The sequence below is a fragment of the Callorhinchus milii genome, unplaced genomic scaffold (assembly GCF_018977255.1).
Source record: "Callorhinchus milii isolate IMCB2004 unplaced genomic scaffold, IMCB_Cmil_1.0 Scaffold5, whole genome shotgun sequence".
Lineage (NCBI taxonomy): Eukaryota > Metazoa > Chordata > Chondrichthyes > Chimaeriformes > Callorhinchidae > Callorhinchus > Callorhinchus milii.
The window spans coordinates 16,953,691-16,976,166 of record NW_024704746.1 but is presented as its reverse complement, the minus strand read 5'-3'; the positions used below and the strand labels follow the sequence as shown (position 1 = coordinate 16,976,166).

General features: G+C 37.8%; 1 protein-coding gene across 1 annotated transcript; it reads right to left on the bottom strand.

Annotated features, from left to right (window-relative positions):
* Window positions 1-1,671: 1,671 nt before the first annotated feature.
* dnai3 (dynein axonemal intermediate chain 3) lies at window positions 1,672-22,361 on the bottom strand. Its single transcript, XM_007887199.2, has 23 exons — window positions 22,296-22,361; window positions 21,295-21,451; window positions 20,913-20,948; window positions 19,351-19,535; window positions 17,990-18,094; window positions 16,975-17,103; window positions 16,109-16,308; window positions 15,578-15,694; window positions 14,538-14,728; window positions 13,470-13,594; window positions 13,080-13,169; window positions 12,632-12,718; window positions 10,389-10,511; window positions 9,529-9,602; window positions 9,196-9,346; window positions 8,067-8,154; window positions 6,518-6,642; window positions 6,045-6,108; window positions 5,192-5,322; window positions 4,419-4,623; window positions 3,813-3,904; window positions 2,779-2,886; window positions 1,672-1,934 (listed from the first exon to the last, which is right to left on the bottom strand). Exons 2-23 carry the CDS (start codon window positions 21,443-21,445, stop codon window positions 1,797-1,799), a joined length of 2,715 nt encoding a protein of 904 aa, XP_007885390.1. The 5' UTR covers window positions 21,446-21,451; window positions 22,296-22,361; the 3' UTR covers window positions 1,672-1,796.
* Window positions 22,362-22,476: the final 115 nt, after the last annotated feature.

Below are 22,476 nucleotides of genomic sequence, written 5' to 3'. Positions count from 1 at the left end.
TTAATTCACTTTACAGTATATTCTGTGAAGTACTTTGAGACATCTAGAAGATGTGAAAAGCTATATCAAATTAAAGGATTATTATTATTGGTCCATTCAGACTAAGGATAATAAAGGGTTCTCTTGGTTTAGTTAATGATGCATCTTATGTTTATTAGGATACTTGTCCAACCTGATACATATTATTGGTGAATCAGCCAAAGATGATTGGTATATTATAATGGAGAGTCATCCTTAACCTGGTAATTTAAACAGCTGATTGTTGGTCTGGCAATATGGAGAATACAACAAATATGTACATTTAAGTAGCACCTTTCACATCAGGAGGACGTCTCAACACACTTCACACAGCTAAACCTGGAGCATGAGCTGGGAAAGGTAGGAGAAAGTGATGTGAGTGCTGTAAGGTATCAACTTGATATAAACCGCCTTGATGATTATTATTATTATCTGATCATCTTATAGTAATTGTACAAGATTTATTATAACTTGTGATTTCAGCATTGTTTGATGAGACTTTTAAAAGGCCTAGGATAATGTTAAATGCATTGCAAGCAGCAAACTGTAGATTTGTTTAAAGTATATTAGTTCTGTATTTATGTACAGTATTCAACATGTCCTTTTTGCGTAGATATATATTCAGGTTTCTCATAGTTACTGCTAGTCATTAAACTAAATCCTTGATTCTATTCTGTTAATAATTAACAAAATTGGTTAATAACAACTGTTTGATGTTTGGGATAAAAGATCAATAGTTGACCTGCCATTAAACTTAAACTGGTTCTCAATTTTTCTATTTACAGAAACCCCTCAGTGTATTTTTCATTTGTGGTCTGTTATTGCTTTAGCCATATGGATGCTTGATTTAGCAGAATCGATGAGCCTTAGCAGGTTACTAAGTCACAGGAAAAAATGAGGTCACCCTGCAGCGTTTGATATCCCTTTCCACTGTGACCAAAGAAGGCCTGCTCAGTTTCAGTGATAGAAATCTAGCTATCAAATTCTATAACAAATGAATTTATACTATCTGAATTTATTCTCAATTGTTTCAAATGAGTTGAAGCAAAAATGCAGTGCATTGTGAAGCTCTACAGCTGTTTAAAAGTACAATATAAACAATTTAATCACTTCAGTGTGGTTTGCAGATTCAGCTTCCCAATTTTTATTAGTACTGTATTGCAGTTTCAAAGATCTATCATCGAATATAAAGTTAGTACCCTTAGTTTTATAATGTCTTGCAGCTTCCTGCTTTTTCATTCATGGTTATAGCCTAAAGTTTCTGGCTAGAGGTGTTCTTTCTTTCATTAGTATTCTGTAATAAAGATTGTACTCTACATAGGTCATTGACCTTCTCAGCCTCATACCTTCAAAGAGTTTGCTCCACATACTGCTCAAAATGCAAAAGGATTAAATGAACCGGTAATCTTAGGAGGTGCAAGCATGACTGAGTACTGTTATTAATGATTTTCACAGCACTAGCATCATACTGTATTGCAGTTTCAAAACGTTATGTATTTTGTATAGAAAACTAGAAAATATTATTCTCTAATGAATATTGTATCATTAAATTTAGAAATTAACACCAGAATTCAAATCTATGAAAAATGGCTTTATTGATATTAATTCACAGTAAATATTCAGAACTGTTTTCTGTGCAATAATGTTGCACTGTATTTCCTACATACCATTTATCTTCGTTTCAAATAAAGGATTTTAAACATTTTAAGTAAACCTTGAGTAAATAACCAGTTTGCGTAAACAAATTTCAACTGTCAATTAAAATTGATAGTTAACTGTTACTTTTCTGTTACTGTATCCAATATTTTTTCTTTTTTGAGTTCCATAAGTATTTGTTTCTCCAACTCCAAATAAGCCTCATATGCCTTTTGAAATTCTTTTATTTCTTCTAGCTTCTCTGCTGCTGAGACCGGTTCCTGCAGAAAAAAAATTAAATTATGAAAAATGTTTCTGTAAGTGACTATTGTTGATTGTTAATCGTTGCATTTGATATAGGGCCTTATCACATTATTGAAGCATCTCAAAGCGCTTCATAGGATTTACTATAAATCCTGTGGAGTCCTGTAGCTCAGTGGTTAGAGCACTCACTTTGCAAGTGAGAGACCTGAGTTCAATTATACAGTCAATTCACTTTACAGTATATTCTGTGAAGCGCTTTGGGACGTCTAGAAGACGTGAAAAGCGCTATAGCAAATGCAAGGATTATTATTATTATAAAATTCAGTGACTATATATTTGTTTGCAGGAGTGTCATATGAAATGGAAAGAGATTTTCTAACTGCTTTAGAGGAATGCTATTTTGTGCAGTGTTGCAGTTGATGGAATGTGAACACAGATGATTCATTTGACTGGTTTTGATGTAATATCCACAAATATGTTGAAACTGCAATGCCTGCATAACTGTTTGAAATGTGTTGACAGAACCATCAGGAAGTAATGTAAGTAATGAAATCATTATTGTACTCTGCAGATTTCAACTCTCAGTGTTATATTAATAGAAGCAGTTTCACACACTTGTACTCTGAAACAATATGCAGTTTGGGGTAGTATTAGCAGAACAAGGTAAAGTCCTAATTCTCTGTTGACTGGGCTCTGAATCACCCAGAGTACATTATTTCAATTTGAAGCCCAGTGACACCAGTATAAATACATAGTGGCTAGACTGTATGACCTTCCTTTCTAGATGTGCATTTGGATAATGTTGTGCAAGAATGGTAGAAGTGTTTGAAAACCCCGATAGAAATTATTTCATTAAATTTCCTTTGTCTCCGGTTCTTCTACTGGCTCCTTCACTCTTGTTTTTTTTCTGGCAGCAAAATATTCCAAGCGTTTCACTTCTCTCTCAAAGTAATTTTGAATGTTAGCTTTCTGGAAAAGAAAAAAAATCATGACAGTATAACACAGTATCAGAGGGTTCAACCAGTTACTTTTTTTATTTTGGGTAAAAAAAAATGTTGCAATGGGTTAGGATTGTGCTCATCAAAGTACATTTAAGAAATTTAGGGAGACGGGAAATGCCATTTAGCAAACCAGAAATGGCACTTTTTAGTTGAGGAATATTAGTGTTGGGTAATGGAATATTTTGCTGTGTGGGGCTCGGTGTCAGCATTGGTCAAGTATGGCAAAGCCAGCTGCAGAATGATGCTCATCCTTTCTTTCCTTGCACATCACCCCTACTGACATAAAATCAGTGTTTCTATTTCCGACAGCAGCCAGGATAACTTTCCTCTCTAGTAGGAAATTCATCTCAAATCAAAGAGAGTTTGGTGCTTGCAGTCCATGCCCTCAAGGAGTTGGCTGTGACTGCTCAAACTTATTTTGCATTGGACCCCTTCAGCCAGCAAATTTATTTCAACAACATCAGCAACAACAAATTGCATTTGTATAGTGCTTTTCATGCCAGGAGGACGTCCCAAGGTGCTGGACAGTCAGAGATTTGGACCCGAGCAGGGGGTTGGGATCAGGGGCGGCGGAGGGCAGGAGGCGCCTAAAGGTGGATCAAAGGTGGGTCTTGAGACATGCCTTGAAGGAGGCAAGGCAGGGAGTGCTCCATGACTTTTGTGCCAGAATGGCTGTTATCAGTCACCTTTTGATGCCAACATAACCCTATAACAAGCAGCAATATTTGTGATTTAAAACATGGAAAACTCATTTACAATTTGCCCAGACAGACTTAATTCAAATGGACATCAAAGTGATTTAGAGAGTAGAGTTTTCTGTTCTGAAAGATGATTTGTGGGATCCTTTCCTTTGAAAATATGGAACTATAGAAACACAGTAGTGTTGTTACTCACTTCATGATTTGATGAATGGCGTATAGTCCAGGGCACCTCGAGAATGAGCAATGTACCTGCGCCATCTGATACCGCCAGAAAGTGCTGCTTTGCTGATAAAACAAAAATAAGACAGTAACAGGTCATAAACTCTCCTGTTAATATAGAACTGGGTTAGGAGCGGGCAGTCTCATTAGTAGGAAACCCAAATAAGATGACCTGTGGAGACTGGAATAGGTCCCCCAAGATTTTCTACAGTCAACAATTCAGCTTGTTATACTCTGTAGGCATGCCTTGCATCAGCTTCACAGTATCAGTACAGGAAACTAGAGGAGTTTGTGATCTCAGCAAGATTACGAAAAGGTACACCACTTCTAAAAGTCCTGTATGGTGTGGAATTTTATGGTCTCTTCCTAAATCTCACGAGGGCTGGTAAATAACTGTTACGTCAAGGAATCCTAAAATTCCTCCCTGATCCTTATGGTAAAAAGAAAAATCTCCATTCTACAGTATTAATCTAACCAGTAATTCAATGCAAGAATACAGCTTTCATAATCATTAAATATGATCCACAGTTCATTCAACTTCAGATTGGGAACCAATTCTTTTTGCCAGTATGATACATACGCGAGAAAATCGAGGGTTTGATGCAAGTTATTGGAGCCGAGGAGATATTCTGTATCTGTGAGGGTTCGTGTGTCTTTTCCAGTAGATCCCAAACTTCAATGTTCCCGTTCTCTTTTCCAATCAGGAAAACCCCAGGTCTCGAGAGGGACCAGTGTCCAGAAGTACACCGTTTAAGAGAGCACGCTGAATGGAAAAGTGGACCAATCTGAAACAATAGATACAAAAATACATCACAGTAACAATAATATTGCTCGCTACCTTTCATTGCAGATTCTAGTCTTATCTATTATTAACCCATGGATTTGTCAGGTTTGACTTTGTGATAACAGTTCTCGGTATGTTTAAAGTTCCTTCTCAGCTTAAACCATATTTCAGTTGAAAACTAGAATTTGTATTGGGAAACCTGCCTCAAGATCCACTACACCATCGAGATTAAAAAGGTGAGGCGAGAAAAAGTGGAAGAGGTGTAGAAGTGACAAGGTGATGGCAACTTTGGGCTTAAAATGCATCAATTGTAGAAGGAAGGGAAGATTGAGGATATTAGGAGTTCTACATCTTAAGATACTAGGACAGCATTAAACGTATTTGGAATGGCGGAAACATCAGACTTGGAAGGTTTCATTAAAGTTATACAAACTGAATTTTTAATTTTCTAAATCTTTCAAATCTTTTGGCTTCCGTTAACCAATAGAGCTGAAATTAAATCAAAATGTGTGTAGACTTCACATTTGTTCTATAGATAATGATCAATAAAACAGTCAACAATTACTTACAAAAACACCTTCTTTCCAAATGGCAAATGTCCAACCTCCAACAGACAGAATAATGTCATTGAAGAAAGGGGATCTTTGTACAATCTCTACTGGACCATCGTGGACTGAAAAACAGTGAGATGGCGAAGGACCTGGGGAATTGACAGGTAAAGAAGTTGTTAAATACCTACAGAAGGAAGTCGGATTCTCAAAAAACGTTTTTAAAAAGGTAACAATTTCTTATGGATTTCTGTAAAGTAAAGACTCGTAAGATCATTTATGTTTCTATATTTGATAATTTTCTGTCATTCTAAAATTATTTAATTAGCTATTTACAAATAGAAAAATAAAACATATGAAATTTGTTCAGATCAGTGGAACGTTTTAAAAAAATTAAAAAAGCATACATGTTCGCAAAAGGATGTTTCAGGAGCATTAGTTGACGGGTTGAAATATTGCTGGCTGAACATGTTACCCAGTATTGTGAATTTATCTTTCTGTTTACTGTTGCTTTCAATTTAAAGCAGCTTTTTAAAAAAAATCCATGTATTTGATATCGCGCCTTTCGCGTCGGCAGGACGTCTCAGAGCACTTCACAGGATATACTGTGAAGTGCGGTGGCTATATTTTATAGGCAAATACAATACCCTAATTGGTAGCATATGTAATATCCTAATTAATTAAAGTTGTAAAATAAATGATCTGAGTTCAGATGTGAGCCTCATTTTTCCAAGAGGCATGTTGCACCATAAAACACTTGTCAGAAACCAATGCCAGAGTTCCCAGAGACCTAAAGGTTATAAAATTCCATCTAACAACAATATTTAATTTGCGGTAATTTTTCCCCCCCACAGAATTCAGAAAATATACTTACTAATCAGTTTTCCCGTATCGCTGTCTTTTTCCACCCGCCAGTCTGTATAAACAATTTCACCATCCTAGTATAATAGATCCAAAATGAGTTGCATACTTTTGAGACAGATTAGATATCTACTTTGTTATATATTTTGTCACTCATCAGATCTACTTCTTCCACAATCTCTTCCGTCTCTACTTATGTAATCATCCAAGGATATTTTCTAATAAAAAATCTCCAAGACCTTAAAGATGGTTTGTAAAGCTATCTACATTTAAGCCTCCGCTATTCAGATCTAGCCAGATCCTTAGATGACATTCCATGGACCATTATGTTCCAAGAAGTATTTGAGATGCAGGCCTTTCAGACCAAAGGGAGTCTGAACAATGACAAAGTTGTAGAATTTACAAGGGCCCATTTTGTTATGGTTTGAGGTCCTCTATTCCCTTTCAGGCATTTCTCGATTTGGGAATGAGGATGATGAAACTTACTTCTGTTCCTATAAAGGAAAATGTATTAATATTATCCAGGGTTTTCAGGTTTCTGATTGAGGGAACACGAAGGCTGGAGTAGTCCAACACACTTATGTTGAACACTTTACCGTGAGTTGGTTTATCTAGGGAGACAAGGAAAGTGCATATAATCTCTGCAAACTGTATAAAAGATGTTTATTTATTGGCAGGAGTGCAGTTAACTTTTTTTGTTAACATTTAACATTTTAAATAGACCGGAATAACTGTTACAAAAATGGATCTTTCAACACATCTAACTTTAAAAAAAAAAGTTGTAGTATTCTAGGAATTTGAACTTGTATTTATTTGAGCACTGCCATATCTTTGATTACATTTTCCAGTGTTTTTTCCATTTATGAGCTATTGTTTGGGACAAGAATGATACATTAGATCCCTAATTGTTACAATCTTGCACACAGCAATAGGATGCAATTCTCGAAAATACACTACGGGATATTTTTTTCAGGACTGAAACTGTTATATTCCCAATTATAAAGTTGACCTACAGTTAGAATAAACTGTTCTGTGTTGGATCTTCCACCACATGACAACATTAAAACTCAGAGCTTGTGGTGTACACCATAAGGACACTTTTGTTGAGTATGAGTGAAGCTATTGTTTATTCACTATTTATGATCGCGGCAGAGTTAATGAGTTTTATCTCTGGTAACTTTGTAGTTTAATTTTTTATTTAGCATAAATGTTCAAAAATACTATTCTACAAAGCATAAGATTTCTGTTTATTGACTTAGGTCATTTTGAAAAGTTCAGGTTGAAAATTGCAGGTTCTTCAAATTATGGATCAAATTTTAAATTAGAAAAAGTACTGAAAAAGAAAAGCAGTAGAGCCATTTAGTCTGAAAATTTAGTCATTAATACCAAATTTTAGTTTTGGATTATGTTAAGCTGAACATGAATAGTGCACTGTAAGAAATTGAAATGTATGTACTGGGTTACTTCAGAATAGCTAAGATAAATTTAAAACCTCAAATTGTGTAAATTTAACATTGAACCTTTGTAGCATCACAGGAAATTCTCCCAGCTTTCATCTCTAAATATAATCATCTATTGTGCAAGTTATTGCATTGTTTGAATATTTTGGAGAATAAGAGTCTGAACTTTGGATTTGTTTTCAGTTTCCAATGTACAGCTGCAGAAGCTGATTTGCAGCCTTTTTTTTAAAAAAAAATCCTGCAATTTTCATTAGAGCAGCCTCAGCTTTTGAAAAGATGTAAATTAAATGATTTAGATTTATAATCTACTGACTCTTGTCATGGTCATCACTGTTTGAAGTTCTCTTTCAATAGGCGATAAGACACCAGCACATCATCAGGCCATGACGCTTGAGCAAATGAATGCCAAATGAGTGACCAAACAACATTTTTCAGATTTTCAGGTAATTTAATTGAAAGAAAAGGTATTTATTTATTTGATCATGGAAGCAACCAGAAGTGTAACATGGATAGATATCTGGCTCCTAAGCCTTCTAAACGTATTGTAATTGAAATGGTACCAAATGTAAGATTACCAACATGGACCTTTTCCTTGATGTTCTCGCCAATGCTGATTTTCAAAGGACTGTATTCTCCAATGTTCGCAATTCTAGGTAATGTCATCTGTTGATAGGGGGGGATATTGATAGTGAGATATAGTTACAGTAACATATATAGTAACAGATTATTTGGCATGTTTCTGAACTGGACAATCGCCCCTTTGAGGAGATTGCATTTGTTCTCTTATCACCAATGCAAGGTTTCTCCTTTTCATGATGAATTGGAGAAAATCAAAGTGAAGCCCTCTTTATTGATAATACTACCATTTTTTCCTGGAGGTTTACTTGTCATTTGAAACACACCCAGGGAACAAAGCACTTATTCAATAGGTATTGATTGGGTTGTGAGGGAACTTGGTATGTGTCAGACTGACCTTCTGGAACTGTGCTTGGATTCTCATCTCAGTTTCGACTTGAACTGATTTATTTGGGCCACACTACTGTTGAAAATGACTGGGATATCTGGGCGACGGTAGGAAGCCTCAAGCAAACCTAGCTTTGCATGTCACTATTAACAAATGACAGTGTTCCACACAACTTTAAAAATTTATTCCATTAATAATGTTTGATAAACACTAGAATAGCCTTCTTACAGCCCAAAGGTCTACAGCCCAATTGACTTGAAGAGGACCCTGCATCACGACCATCCTCTGCAACATCAAAGGGACATTCTAGGATTTCAGTCATTAACCAGACTGTGACTGAAGCAATGTAAGAGTCTCTTTTATTTGTGTCACACCTTTCTGCTCTTACCAGACACAAGGCTGCTACTTTGTGAATATTCTAACATGGTGTCTATCCACAATGACAATTGTGCAATATTTCTCCTATTTATGCAATTCTGTCTCTGACAGTATCTTCATCTAGAACTCAGTCCCTTGAAAGTATTCATTTTAAATGCAGTTAACTAATTTGAAAATGTAGCATCTATTCAAAGATAATCCTGTTGGCTTATTTATTATGCCAGTACAGTGTTTGTTTCCAACAACATCAAGGACCAATTTCATGAGAGAATGAGAATAATAGTAAATGCTGTAAATATAATTGCAAATGAAAGAAAATTATTTAAATGTCTGTGTGTGTGTGTATAATATATTTACAATACCGAAAGTAGAGGGGACCAGCAGAGATCTAGGTGCTTAAATGTATCGGGTATTCCATCAGGATTTTCCAGCTCCTTTTCATCTCCTTTCCTTTTGTCCAGCATTGATCGTGCTAAGACTTTTGGGTGTCGAACGTCCCAAAATAACACATTACTGTGGAAATATGCAGGTATTTCTTTTAAAACAATGCTGTGATTGGCAGTGAATTATGATCGAGGAGAAATGGGTTCAAACTATTTTGTTAAATGAAAGAACAAAATATTAAGCCTTCGGAAAAAAAATAAAAGATGCAAAGTGACAGGAGTAATAAATTATATGTGAAAAAAACAAATTACCAATCAGGAGAGCATGTGATGAGTTGAACACAAATACGGTCTTTACTCTCAGAAGGAGTACCAAGCCTTGTCACCTACAGGGAAAGAAAAGATGTTCATGCCTTTATCAGTCAATTTCCAACTTTGTAACCCAAATTATGAGTCTGAGTGAATGGACCCCATAAAACATGCTATAAATGGGTTGTCCTGTAGCTGCATTGCAAATTAACTCCCCCTGACAGTCAAGTGAATAAAACACTGCAGCATTAAGCCATAGAGTACAGAAGGTCAAGAATTGTATTCTTAATCTTTTCATCCACAAAATTACACAGCCTCTAGACTTTACAGTACATCTTGTGAAGCGCTTTGAGATGTCCTTCAACATGAAAGGCACTAAATTATTACTATTAATAATAATTCTTTCATTTGATTTAGCATCTTATTATTTGAGATGTCTCAAAGCACTTCACGGAATATATTATAAAAGTGAATTGACTATATTATGTGGGTAAAATAATGTTATCGAGATTATTATTATAATCTGTGCTAAGTTAGCTGATCTCTGCTAGGGTAGTAATTGGAGCACTCCAAATAACTTCAGCATCCTTGGATTTAGGAAGGAAAATGTAGCCAAGTGTCTGCTCCTGCTTACTATCCAGTAGTTTTCATTATCTGTGTGGATGTCAAGTGAGAACAGAATTGGACTTGGCTGTGATGCTTTCCAACACTCGCTGTACAGAAAAATGAACACTTAGGCAAGGAATCGGAACTGCATAACAGTGAAGGCTTTGAGGGAGGAGGCAGGAAGAAACCGAATGAAAATTGTAACAAAAAAAAACTGTTTTCATTAAAATAAATTAAAAATAAAACCATCTCCTTACCTCAAAATGATTTGGGAGCCAGCATAAGTCAGTAATGGCGAAACTGTGGCTATATTCTATTGCTGACACAGCACAGTATCGAACAACGGGTAACTCCTCCATCTGTGCTTCGTCAAGATCAGGCTACAAGTAAAATAAATACAACAGTTTAGTTATTCAGATGTTTTAAAAAAAAGATGGTACAACTTGTGTAATGATGCCAGCTTTGAATGGTTTCCTGGCAATAGGGCAGGTATGATTAGCTGGAACACCCTGCGGACAGCTCAAGTGCTTGAGCCTCAGATTTTGACTGGAAGTAGTTTGGGGTTTGCAGCCCAGGAGATCCACTCAGTCGTTCTCTGCTTCAATGTTGAAAACTAAGTATTAAGTTTAAAATGTCCTCGTAAAGGGCAGGTGTCTTTTGGTGATGAACTTGGTCTGAACACTTAAAGTTGCAATAATGCAAAGCAGACACCACGGTGTGTAGCTGTCTCCTCAACCTTGCCAGCCAAAGCCAAATCCCACACTGCAAGCTTACTTTTCAATAGTTTTCATGAGGACAGTAAGACGTTGGTAATAAAATGCACTAAATTTACCAAAAGGCCAAAAAGCTATCATAACACCCCGTTGCTTAGTGACAAGCTTTAAACATTTCAGCTTTGCTACTGAGAGAATCAAGTGTTCAATCAGTGTGCCGTCATATAACCAAACTTGTTGACAGTTGAAGAATTCTTTTTTTTAAATCCAATATATGAAGTGAAAGAGAATCAAATTCTCTGGATTTTATATTTCAATTCACTATTTAGAATTTTTTAAAAAATGTTTCTACGAATAGTCTCTCAACCCAAGGAAAAAATACAGTACAGTTGAACTACAATGGAAGTGAATTCTCTGGGTGGCATAAAGTATCACATTTACTCTATCTAGCAAGTTACTTCATTAGATTGGGAGATGAAGAGAAAAACCAAACCCTACCTTCAGGCAAAACACCTGGGAGTTAACACCTGTGCTGAGATGTCAGTTGTGAGAGGTACAAACCACTTCAATTGTTGTACGGCTCAAGCCTTTCACAGATTAACAGTTTAGAATAAAATAATATTAACTTTGGGTGTGGAATGCTTCAAATGTTTTTGATGAAATGGAAAAGTATTTGTTCACAAAATCTTTTGAAAAGAATCCTCATCAAGGAATATTAATGGTTACGCATGTTTTTCCCCCTTCCCTTACCATCCTCTCCTAAAAGCATTTGACTTATTTTTGTCTCCTGGAATATATTTCTATGAGTGCAGCTGAATTCACTGCTCTGGTACTCCTCACCCAGGTAAACTAACAGTTTGTGATCACTGTGGGATCTCTCAGATGAGCCTAATTCTTTTTTCGCACATTACCTAAGCACACCTTGCAGCAGACTGAATTAATGCAGAGTTATCAGGAGTGAGTAGAGCTCTAGCTAATTTCCCCCCCCCCTCTCTTAATCCTAGGGCAAGAAGGCCTATTGTTGCTCCCATACTATCTCAACCTATCTCAATGTAGAGCAGGATTTGTTCCCAGGATCTTTCACCTCTGTATTGCTGTTACTTACTGGATAAACTCACTGAGATCATCACGGTAGCAAAATAATGAATATTCTTTAAAATATTTAAATTGCTGCCAATCTGAGCAGATTTGTTCTCCCTCCAGTATCCTGAGGTTCACATGTTCCTCCAATAACCTGGGTTAAGCACGAATACTATTGTGGTGCTAATGTTCTCGTAATGAAGTGCAGTGCTGGCAAGCCAACCGCATCTCACTGATTTTGAAGATGATCATGCCTATGGAAGGTCTGGCAGCACTGGTTGATTTAAAACATACACTTTTAGACAGGAACTTCAGTCTGTAATATTTGAATATTTTATAACTGTCAGATCTGGAAACTTTTTTTTATTTTAAAGAACCCGGCACTAACCCGTCCATCGTAAACACTGTCATTAATCTCTGTCCTATTTCCCAGAATTGCAGGCTACTTTAGTGACAACACATTCATTATTTTCAGTGCAGCAGATTGATTTGACTGTGTGACAAAGTTCTGGAGAGGCATTTATTCACGTGTTATCTAAACATGCTCTGGAAGTATCTCTCAGTTGAATTTCACATCTGCTGAGCTGCCTGTTAAATTTGTTTTAATCTAGAACATCTGCTGTCCATCTGTGCCTTACTGTGAAAAGTCCTCCATCATTTGGCCCTCCATTGAAGTGAATTAATTCTGAGGCCTCTCAGACACTCACCAATAAGTTAGCTTTGACATCGGTCTTCCCTCCAGCTCTGTTATTGTGTAACTTGTCCTGAAATAAAGAGATGTCCCACAGCACCACCTAGAGATAAAAACAGAACCAGCGTGATCACACAGCAGATACAATGAGACTATTTGCTTATTTATATTGCATAAAGTAATTACCAATGGTCACAAAACATGTTTGATAGAATAATAATAAATACTAATCCTTGCATTTGATTATAGCGCCTTATTATGTTTGAGACATCTCGAAGTGCTTCACAGAATATACTGTAGAGTGCAGTGACTGTCTAATTGTGTGGGTGAAAATTAATTAGAAACACTAATTTCTGCAATAAATCCGTTTTAAATTGAAATATAACAAATTTCGTTAGTACAATCTTAGAATAGATATAGACTTGTTGTTGGATTTAATAGCTGACAAGAAAGTACACAAGTACCTGTCCATTTTTACAGCCTCCAGCAATGACATTTGGATCAGTTGGACAAAACTGAAAGCTGTATATGTCTTCCGGGCACTCCAGGATTACCTAAAGCATAGAAGAGAAACACAGTTACCACTGCTCTCAAATTCAGTGCTTCGTATGCTTGACTGATAAGTTTATATGTAAATGTAGTCGTACAAATTGATTTTAAAACATCAACAGAATGATTTCAAACTAATTTCTGCTTGGATGTCTGATCACTTTAAAGCTGTATTCTACTAGCCACTGTTCTGGGCACCATCTAGTGGATGGTGAGAAATTACACAATTTACTGAACACATATTAATTTTTTTAAAATATTGAAGCGGTTATTTCACCTGTAATATGCAAAGGATCTTTGTATACCTGAGGGTTTATGGGATCATTAAAATTCCAGAAAAGAATATATGAAGCGTCTGCAAATGGTTTCATGTTTAAGTTAATCTTGTCCTCCATGGAAATGTTCTCCACGATAGAGACGGCAACTATTCCTGATAATAAACAGAAACAGAACAACTCCTGAGTTCAGCTGAAAAACCTAGAATTAAACTAGCCCAACAACTATAAACTTTATCTTGATTATCAAATTATCCACCCGTGAAATAATGGTTGAACATCTTTCAGTATTTATTTCTTCAGAAATAATTTGATAATCTAGAACAATGAAGACCTGCCAAAGCTTATGTACAATACAATTCTACAACATTGTTTTAGGAGTTGATATTCCATAAGAGAACAGTGATCTAATTATTCTGAGAAATTATTCCTTCAACTGTTTATTGAATGAAAAATTGCTTTAGGAATAGTTATAAAATGGATTAACCTGTATTCATATTTCAATGACTAATATATTTTCAAGGTTTTTTTGTCATCTACATGTGACAGTAATTGCTGATAATGCCACATATTTTCATCAAACATTTTGCTTTTTGCTTCTACAAGTATGGTGCAGTAAGTTTAAGTATTCAATCAAATTTGAGTGAATGGGACATTTTTCTCCAGGTTCCAAATTGTTATAGAATATCTGTAATCTGTAACTTGACGTGAAAGGCACTATACAAATGTAATTTGTTGTTGTTGTTAATCTGCCCAAGGGTCAATTTACAGGCTGAATTCTAACTGGTCACAATGACAAAATCTTAATGCACTTAGGAAAAACTAATAATAACTTCACCCCTGAAAATAAAACTACAAAATGATTTCAATACATTGCTTTATCTTGTATTGCTTTAAACTCTGGAAAACTCTCCCTCAATCCCTCCGTCTTGTCCCCTCTCTTCCCTTTTTCAAGTCCCACCTGAAAACCTACCTCTTTGACCATGTTACGGCCACCTCCCCCTCACACCTGGCTCCCCCACTGTTAAGCGCTCTGAGATGCTACCCTGAGTGGAGTTGTTGTTGTTATTTGTTGTTATCCAATTGTTATGCTATTACCAGTGAATATTGGATGCCATTCGATGTGGCTGATTCGCTTTCCTTTGCTGTGGCGTATGTCTGTGAAGGACTGGTACTCCTTTAAGTGGCTGTCTGCTTTTCCCCCAAATGTGGCTTCTTCATCTGAAAGACCTTTCCAGTCGTTGTAGAACACATCCATGATCTCATTTTGCTGCAAAGCTATTTCAAACCTGTCCTCAAAGAGGTACACATCATAGCGTAATTAATGCTAACAACATAAAATGTAACTAAACCGTAGAATACTATGACAAGTCCCTAAACACACGCAATTTGTTCTGTTGAGATTACCAGCACTAAAAATTATACTTGTGTAAGGTATTTTTTTGCCTTCCTTATAGTGATTTCAAAATTGTCAAGTATTTACTTTCCCTCTCCAATTTTCCCCCTCACTCTCTTGAAGAGCATAACTTGTACTGGTGTATGTACGGTTTCACAGATCCTAGCACCTCTGAGGTACTTCACTCAAGTGACTGTTCTTCCTATGTGGACTTAGGTGGTGACTGTGGTCAGACAGACTATCCAGCATCACAGTGAAACCTAATCCTTTTGTCACCTTGTCAACACTTGTGAATTGTATATTAGAGTTTCTTGAAGAGTGACCAGAAAAATGAATTGAGGCTTCTTTTGGGTGGGAAGCAATGAGGCCAACACACCGAGAGCTGCAAAACATGCTTTACAATATAATCTGTGGAGCATTTCGATAAGCCCTCTCACCTTGAAAGGGCACTAAATCAAACATAAGGATTATTATAATAGCATTCCCTCCAATACTGCATTGGCTGACATTGGCTACATCTGTACACACCCATGCTTTGATTATCTGTAAAACTCAGTAACATGTGGTACCTACTTGATTTGGTTTCTAATCCATGAATATAATCTGCACAAAATGCAAGCGAAGTGCTGGTGAAGGATTTAAATGAAATATCTAATTCTACAATGCTTGCCTTTTTAAAAAAAAAGTGCACAGCAGGTATGTGCTCCCAAGAGCAACATATTGAACTGATCTGCAGATGTACCTTAAGGAAACCGAGTTGATGAAATCTTTGAAGTCTTTACTTTCCAAATGTTCTTTTTTCCCCTCCTCTGTGAACTCTCGAGCCACACTCTGGGTGCAAGCATTCCTTGGGTAAGTCCTGAAACATCATAGACGCTCATGTTTTAATACGACAAAATCTGAAACATTTTTTCTTCTGAGATATCAATGCTATGGGCACTGCTAACTCTCATTTTGTCCACAGAGCAACGGGATGACATTTTGTTGATTCATGAAGTTACAGGTTTGCATGTGTTCACTTACAATGTGATGGCAGATGGGGGGAAAAGAAACCCCAATACGAGTAAACACCAACATCAGTAACTTTACTGACTGGTGGAATTTCACCCCCAAATAGGTTGGTACTATTTTCAACTCTAATTGAAAATGCCCCTTAGTAAAATTTAATTTGTAGTGAACTGATCAGCTACATACACGAGCTATAGTATTTACTCCAACATAGGCTTATGAATCATACTTATATTACACTGGAAGAAAGCATGTGGCAACTCACCATTTAGTCTGCGTGTTAGTTTCTTGCAACTGTGCAACAGCCTGTACCCCCACATCCCTCTCCATCATTTTAAGGCTGAAGCTCGAGTCTGGATAGGAAGCACATTCCACATAACTATCCTTTGCCGCAGATGCACTACGATCAGTAAAAAGCACTTTGGATCCGAACTCTTTGCGGATTCGTGAAATTCTAAACTTCAGCTGTGATGAAGAAATAAAATATTTGTAATCACAATTACAAGTAACAAATACAAAGGCGAAGGAATCAACAGTGAAACTGATGATACGTCTCTCAAGACAATCTAATCACACAAATATATCACCCAAATGATACACGACTTTAAGGTATCTTTGATTTGGGTGCGCTGGTGTTCTGGTCAATTGGGTGGGATAATGGCCTTAAAATCGTTCCTTGATAAATGCCCAAACTCATTCTAGGTGACAGTGCAGAACAAACACTTCATTTCACTAAGCACTCCAGGACGCTACCTGGCGTGAAGGGTGCTGTATGAATGCAGGTTGTTGATGGACAACTCCATGCAAAGAACCCCTGTCATTCTCATTCACTTTCAAGCTCTTTGCTTACAGTGACTGTAAACAAAGTTTACTTACTTTGTTTATTGTAAGTTTACTGCAAACAAAGTTCTCGTGATTTTATGGCATTTTTTGAGGATGAAGAGTAACTTTCTCAAAAAGATATCAAACGGTTTGTAAAGCAATTTTTGACACAGAGCGAAGAATAGGTTTTAGCCATTCTGTCAGGACGATAGCTACAAATTAAGAAACAACAATCATTGAATTCTAAATGAATTGGCTGTGCTCTCACTTAAAAATAATACAAGAGTAAAAGGAAATGTTAGCTTTGACCTTAGTTTCAGATTCTTTCACCATTTCATGTTCAATTTCAATTCCGCTGCCCAAAGAAACCCAGGGTTTGAAATCTGAGAATTTGGTTACATAAGCTTCTTCCTCTTCCTCAGTTTTCTGGTCTAACATCTGTAAGAAATCATGAATTCTTAATGACGGCTTCTCAGACTCATTTAATATTTTACCATTTCCACCTTAATTCTCCCTCTTATGCTGAAACCCTGACTGTAATGCCAGCGCAGTTCCACAGGTGACTGTCACTCGCTGGTGGGTCACTAAATGGGCTTGTCTAGACGTTACTTCTTGCCAGGCTGTTTGAGCTCTCATGACCTCTTTGCTCTTCAGCTCTATTCAGCTCTCCACTGTATCCAGCACTGGGTGGTTCTGATCAAAGGTTAGTGTCCTTTGTGGCATGGGTTTTAAATCCCATGTCTCCATCCACTTGTGCTGCTTTTTAAATTAGAAATAAAATTAAAGGAACCGGTTCACACTAAATAGAATATAATTTGACTTGGATTATAAGGCATTTATCTTAAGTTATTGGACAACAGAAGTTTTTTTTCAAGTTAAGACTGGTGATCCTGGGAGGCAAGTTCAGTGGCAGCTAGGGGTGCGAACCAGACTCGCCCGTTGTGAGATAACTGAGGAGGTGGGAGTGGACCTACAGCCAGATGCCTATTAAACCAAACATCAACAAGATGGAACTGTGGATTTGCACATTTTCGCTTGTCCCACTGTCCATGCCCTTGTCATTAAGTACATTGATTTTTAAAAAAATTATATTTAGCATTTTAGTCTATCGGCAAAAGAATTAGGCATTTGAAAAACTTGAAACTTCCCCTGTCTTCAAGCAACATAACCAAATGTTTTTCATGCGGTTTGAAATTGTGTCAGAAGCAAATAATAAACGTTTTATTTTGTTTTCAATCCCCTTCACATATACCTTGCAGAAATAGCACTGATCCATTATTTTATGTTACCTGATTGACTAAAGTGTACATAGATGATCACATACTTTAATAGTTTTCAACTTCATCGCCTCACTTGCAGCAATGTAGAAATTTTGGCCATGTGAAAAATCTTTATCATACACAAGCAGAATTTCTTCCTCTGGGTAGTCCTGGATAAAAAAAAAACTAGATAGCATTCAGGAAATACTCATAAACATACTTATAACTGTAGGTATACTGACAGCCCTTCCTGATTGGATCCCATCAGCGCCTCTAACACCCCAGACTCTGACAGCATCACCATCCATTGGACGCACACTCCATCTCACTAAGCCAGTCTGGAACCTTGGCATCTCGTTAGGTCCTCAACTGTCCTATCTACCCCACATCTGTGCCATGACCCACTCTGCCTTCCCCCACATCCGCAACATCGCCTGGCTCTGCCACTGTCTCACACTGCAGGCCGCCAAGATCCTCATACACACATTCATAACACCCAGGCTTGACTAATCAAACTCCCTGCTTGTCGGCCTCCCCAGCTCCTCCCTCCATATGCTGCAAATCATCCAGAACTCTGCAGCCTGTGTCCTCTCCCGCACCAGGCTCCGTGACCCTATCACCCCCATCCTCACCCGACGACACTAGCTTCCGATCACACAGAGGATACAGTTCAAGATCTTGGTCCTCACCTTCAACGCTCTCCATGGCCTCATTCCCCCCTAACACTGCGACCTCCTAACCCCCTACCAACCTGCCAATTCCCTCCGCTCAGTGGGCTCCGGCCTGCTTCACGTCCCCACCTCGCCCGCCCCATCATTGGCGGGTGGGCCTTCAGCCACTCTGCCCCCATTCTCTGAAACTCCATCCCATGCTTCATCCCCTCCCTTGCCTCCTTTGAAACCCATCTCAAGACCCTCCTCTTTGACCGTGCTTTCAATTACCCTCCTCAATCCCGACCCCCAGCTCGGGTCCAAAACGCTGACTTTGGATGTCCTCCTGATGTGAAAGGCGCTATACAAATTGCTCCTTAGAACTTAGTCCGTTTAATCACCTTATTTGTGCTGTCTCCTGATCATTTCTTTCTCACATGACTGAATTCCTATAATCTCATTACTTTTGTTGCCTCTTGAACTATATATGGAAGAATTAAGTTGAAACCAATTCCTAGCTCAGCAAATTTAAAACCAGCACTAAAAAAAATAAAACCACTGTTTGCAGCAAACAAATACATATAATGGAGAATTCATCTCATTTTAAATACAAGAAGTTATAACTCATCTTTTATCTTGTTTGAATTATTTTGACAGTCGAATAAAGATTGTTTTCATCAATGTACATTGTTTTATAAAAGTAACAATTGGTAAGAGTTTGTTTCATCTAGGTTCCCTACTAGTGTTTAATAATGTAGAGTGAAAATGATACCAACAAGAATAGTTTGTTTGATTGGGTGGAAATCGGAGATAGCTTGTCTTTCATTCATGTCACGAATGATATCTTCTTTTTTGATAAACATGTAGGGCCTTTCTTCCATGATATCCTCAGCAATTATACAATGGAAGATTTCCTGAGTCTTTGAGGTAAGAAAAAGAGGAACAATGCCTTCAAGTGAACCTGCAAAAAAATTGGTATTTGTATTTTTGGCCAAGAATCTCCCAGATTGGTGCATATTGGCTGCTGTGTTCATTTATAAATACATAGTAAAATCCTGGGAAACAATTGGGACATCTCAATAGTGTGTTAAGGCCCAACATACATTAAATACAAGTTATTATTACAAGGATTGTTATAAATTTGTTACTCATCAATATCACTCTGTTTTAGAATGTTTTATCTCAAGACCCTCCTCTTTGACCATGCCTTCAGCCACCCTCCTACCCCTACCCTGTCTGCCCTCCACCCCTCCTGATCCCAACTACCAGCTCGGGTGTGGATCCCTGACTGTCCAGCGCCTTGGGTCATCCTCCTGATGCAAAAGGTGCTTTACAAATGTAATTTGTTGTTGTTGAAATTAAAAACCTTTCAATTTCAAGGCACTGAGTTAGTAATTTGCAAAGTCCCTGTCTTTTTGCTGGCAAACTTTCATTCAGAGCACCTCATCACAGTAGTCTTAGATCTTAGAAGGTGGTCTTGAAAGAATATCTATTCCCTGTGGGTTGAGACTACTGTGAGCTAAAAGCACAGTTTATGACTAGATAATCCATCTAAACTAAAAAAACAGTGTGACTATTAGTTTTATTATATTTATGTGGTTACCTCATTAATACAAAGGGAATCTTTCCATCAAATACAGTACAACTTCTACAGCAATCTCTAAATAATGGGAGTCAGCAGGATTTCTGCTAAGAGAATTTACTTCAAAAAAGTAATTGAAAGTATTTTAGAACAGTTCAAATTTATAATCCCACTCATTTAAGAAGACAAAAAGAAGACAAGGATTGTTATAAATTTGCAACACACCCCAACATCTGGGGGCCAAAACTGCACCAGTGACCAAGAAAATAAGAATAACATTCTATAGTTTAATTTTCTATTAACCCATCAGGGTAATTTAAAGAAATGGTTGCAGCAACTTTGGTTTTTATACTTTTTAATAATAATAGTGGATTTCAACAAATAGGTTTCTGCAAATGAAATTAGACAATGACTATAATTCGCATTTATTTAGCCCTCTTGCACACAGAATAGTATCTTGGAGTGCTATACAGTGGCAGGTGATCATAGGTGCAGTCGAAAGAGGTAGGTCTTAACCTTCATTATCATGACATTTACTCAATAAAAATATCAGAAAGATACTTAAATATAAAAATGGCTCAGTAGGGTACCAGTAGTCCAAAGAACGTATCCCAATTAATGATGCTAATATATTAATAATAATTATGTGTTCAGCCATCTTTTACCCCTCCCAGCTGCCCCCTCCTCCTCAAATCCATCCACTATGGGCACCTTTTCTGTCTGAAGATGGGAAGAAAACATTCCTGGAAAACTTACCATCAGGAGTATGTAATATGTCCTCTCCTTTCCTTCCTGAAAAAAAGATCAAAGGTAATCAAATATTTCAAAATATTCTGCAATTAAAATAATAATAATAATGGATTGGGTAAAAAAGATATACCCTTTCCAGCAGGGATCTCTGGAAGTGATTGATCTGATTTTTGCCTCTCCTGCCCCCCAAACTCTGGTGAGATCAGACTAATTTAATGCACATGAGGATTAATTCTGGGAGGGGGGAGAGACAGGGTCTATATGGCTGTTTCAAGCGATTTTACCAATTGATCCAATAGGGACACAAAAGTTGCATTCGATTTTTTTTTAAAAAAAACGTTTCGTTACTCTTAGAAGATAAGAAAAAAGTTCCTATTGGTAAACTCACCATGTTTTTTCTTTTTACCACTTGTTTTGCCACCTGGGAGCGGTTTGACTTTCTCTGGCTCCACAAAACTTCTAGTCCTTGGTGTGAATCCTCTGGAGGCTTTAGGCGTGGAACTTCTTGAATCGACGCTATCCTTTCTGCTCTCATTCATTTTAATCTGTAAAGGTTATTAATAAAGTGTATCAAATATATACAAACACATTTTATTTATTTATTTTTAAAAATGCTGCTGAATTGACGGGAGGTTTTGCCAGACTAGAAATGACAATGAAAGAAAACGGTAATAATAATAATAATAAATGATAATAAATAATAAATAATAATAGTGGTAAAAAGCGACCCGAACTGAACAGATCTGAACTGACCATGGGAATGTATTCATTAAAAAAATGACAAAACTTTTATTCAAAAATATGTTTTTCAGTCATTCTCACTCTATCTGGGGTGTACTTTTTTTTGTGTGTGTGTGTGGGGGGGGTGGGGTGGGGGGTGATGTGTGTGTGTGGGGGGTTGGGTGTGTGGCAGTTGTAACAGCGGATACCACCCATCAGTTGGGGGTCTCCGAGTCAGGGTGGAGGGGGGAATAAAAGTGGGTTTATTGTTTCCCCCCACCCCCCCCCCCCCCCCACCCCACACACACCCACCCCCCACCCCCACACACACACCCCCCCCCCCACACACACAAAGTATTTCTGAAATATAAAACATAAAAAGCTGGAAAAACCGACTAAGTTTCATCACCCACTCCCCCTCCCCCACACCCTCCCATTCCCACACCCTCCCACTCCCCTCCCCCACACTCCCCCCTCCCACTCCCCCTCCCCCACACCCTCCCATTCCCACACCCTCCCACTCCCCTCCCCCACACTCCCCCCTCCCACTCCCACTCCCCCCCCCCCCCCCCCCCCTCGGCCCTGTTGACACGCCAACGTTAACCAGAATTCGCTGTTAGTTCGTTTCCATATTATTATTATTATTATTATTATATACGTAAACGTTACATCGTTTGCCTCCTCGGGATCAGGATCAGAAGCGTCAGTTCAGTCCAAGGTGCCGCCCGGGTACCCGCGGTGGGTGAGAGGGTGAGAAGGGGGAGTCTGTTGTCTCCTGGAGCTTCCGGCGTCGCTCGTCTCCAGGGCGGTTGCTAGGGGGCGGGGCGGAGGGCGGGGCGTGGGGGGATTC

Excerpts from the sequence above, each read along its gene's own strand:
- dnai3 (XM_007887199.2), bottom strand. The coding sequence starts at position 21,445 with ATGAATGAGAGCAGAAAGGATAGCGTCGATTCAAGAAGTTCCACGCCT. Across the intron at positions 20,949-21,294 it reads TGGTAAAAAGAAAAAACATG|GAAGGAAAGGAGAGGACATA; the intron begins GTGAGTTTACCA and ends TCTTTTTTTCAG. Across the intron at positions 13,170-13,469 it reads ATGATCCCATAAACCCTCAG|GTAATCCTGGAGTGCCCGGA; the intron begins GTATACAAAGAT and ends TCTATGCTTTAG.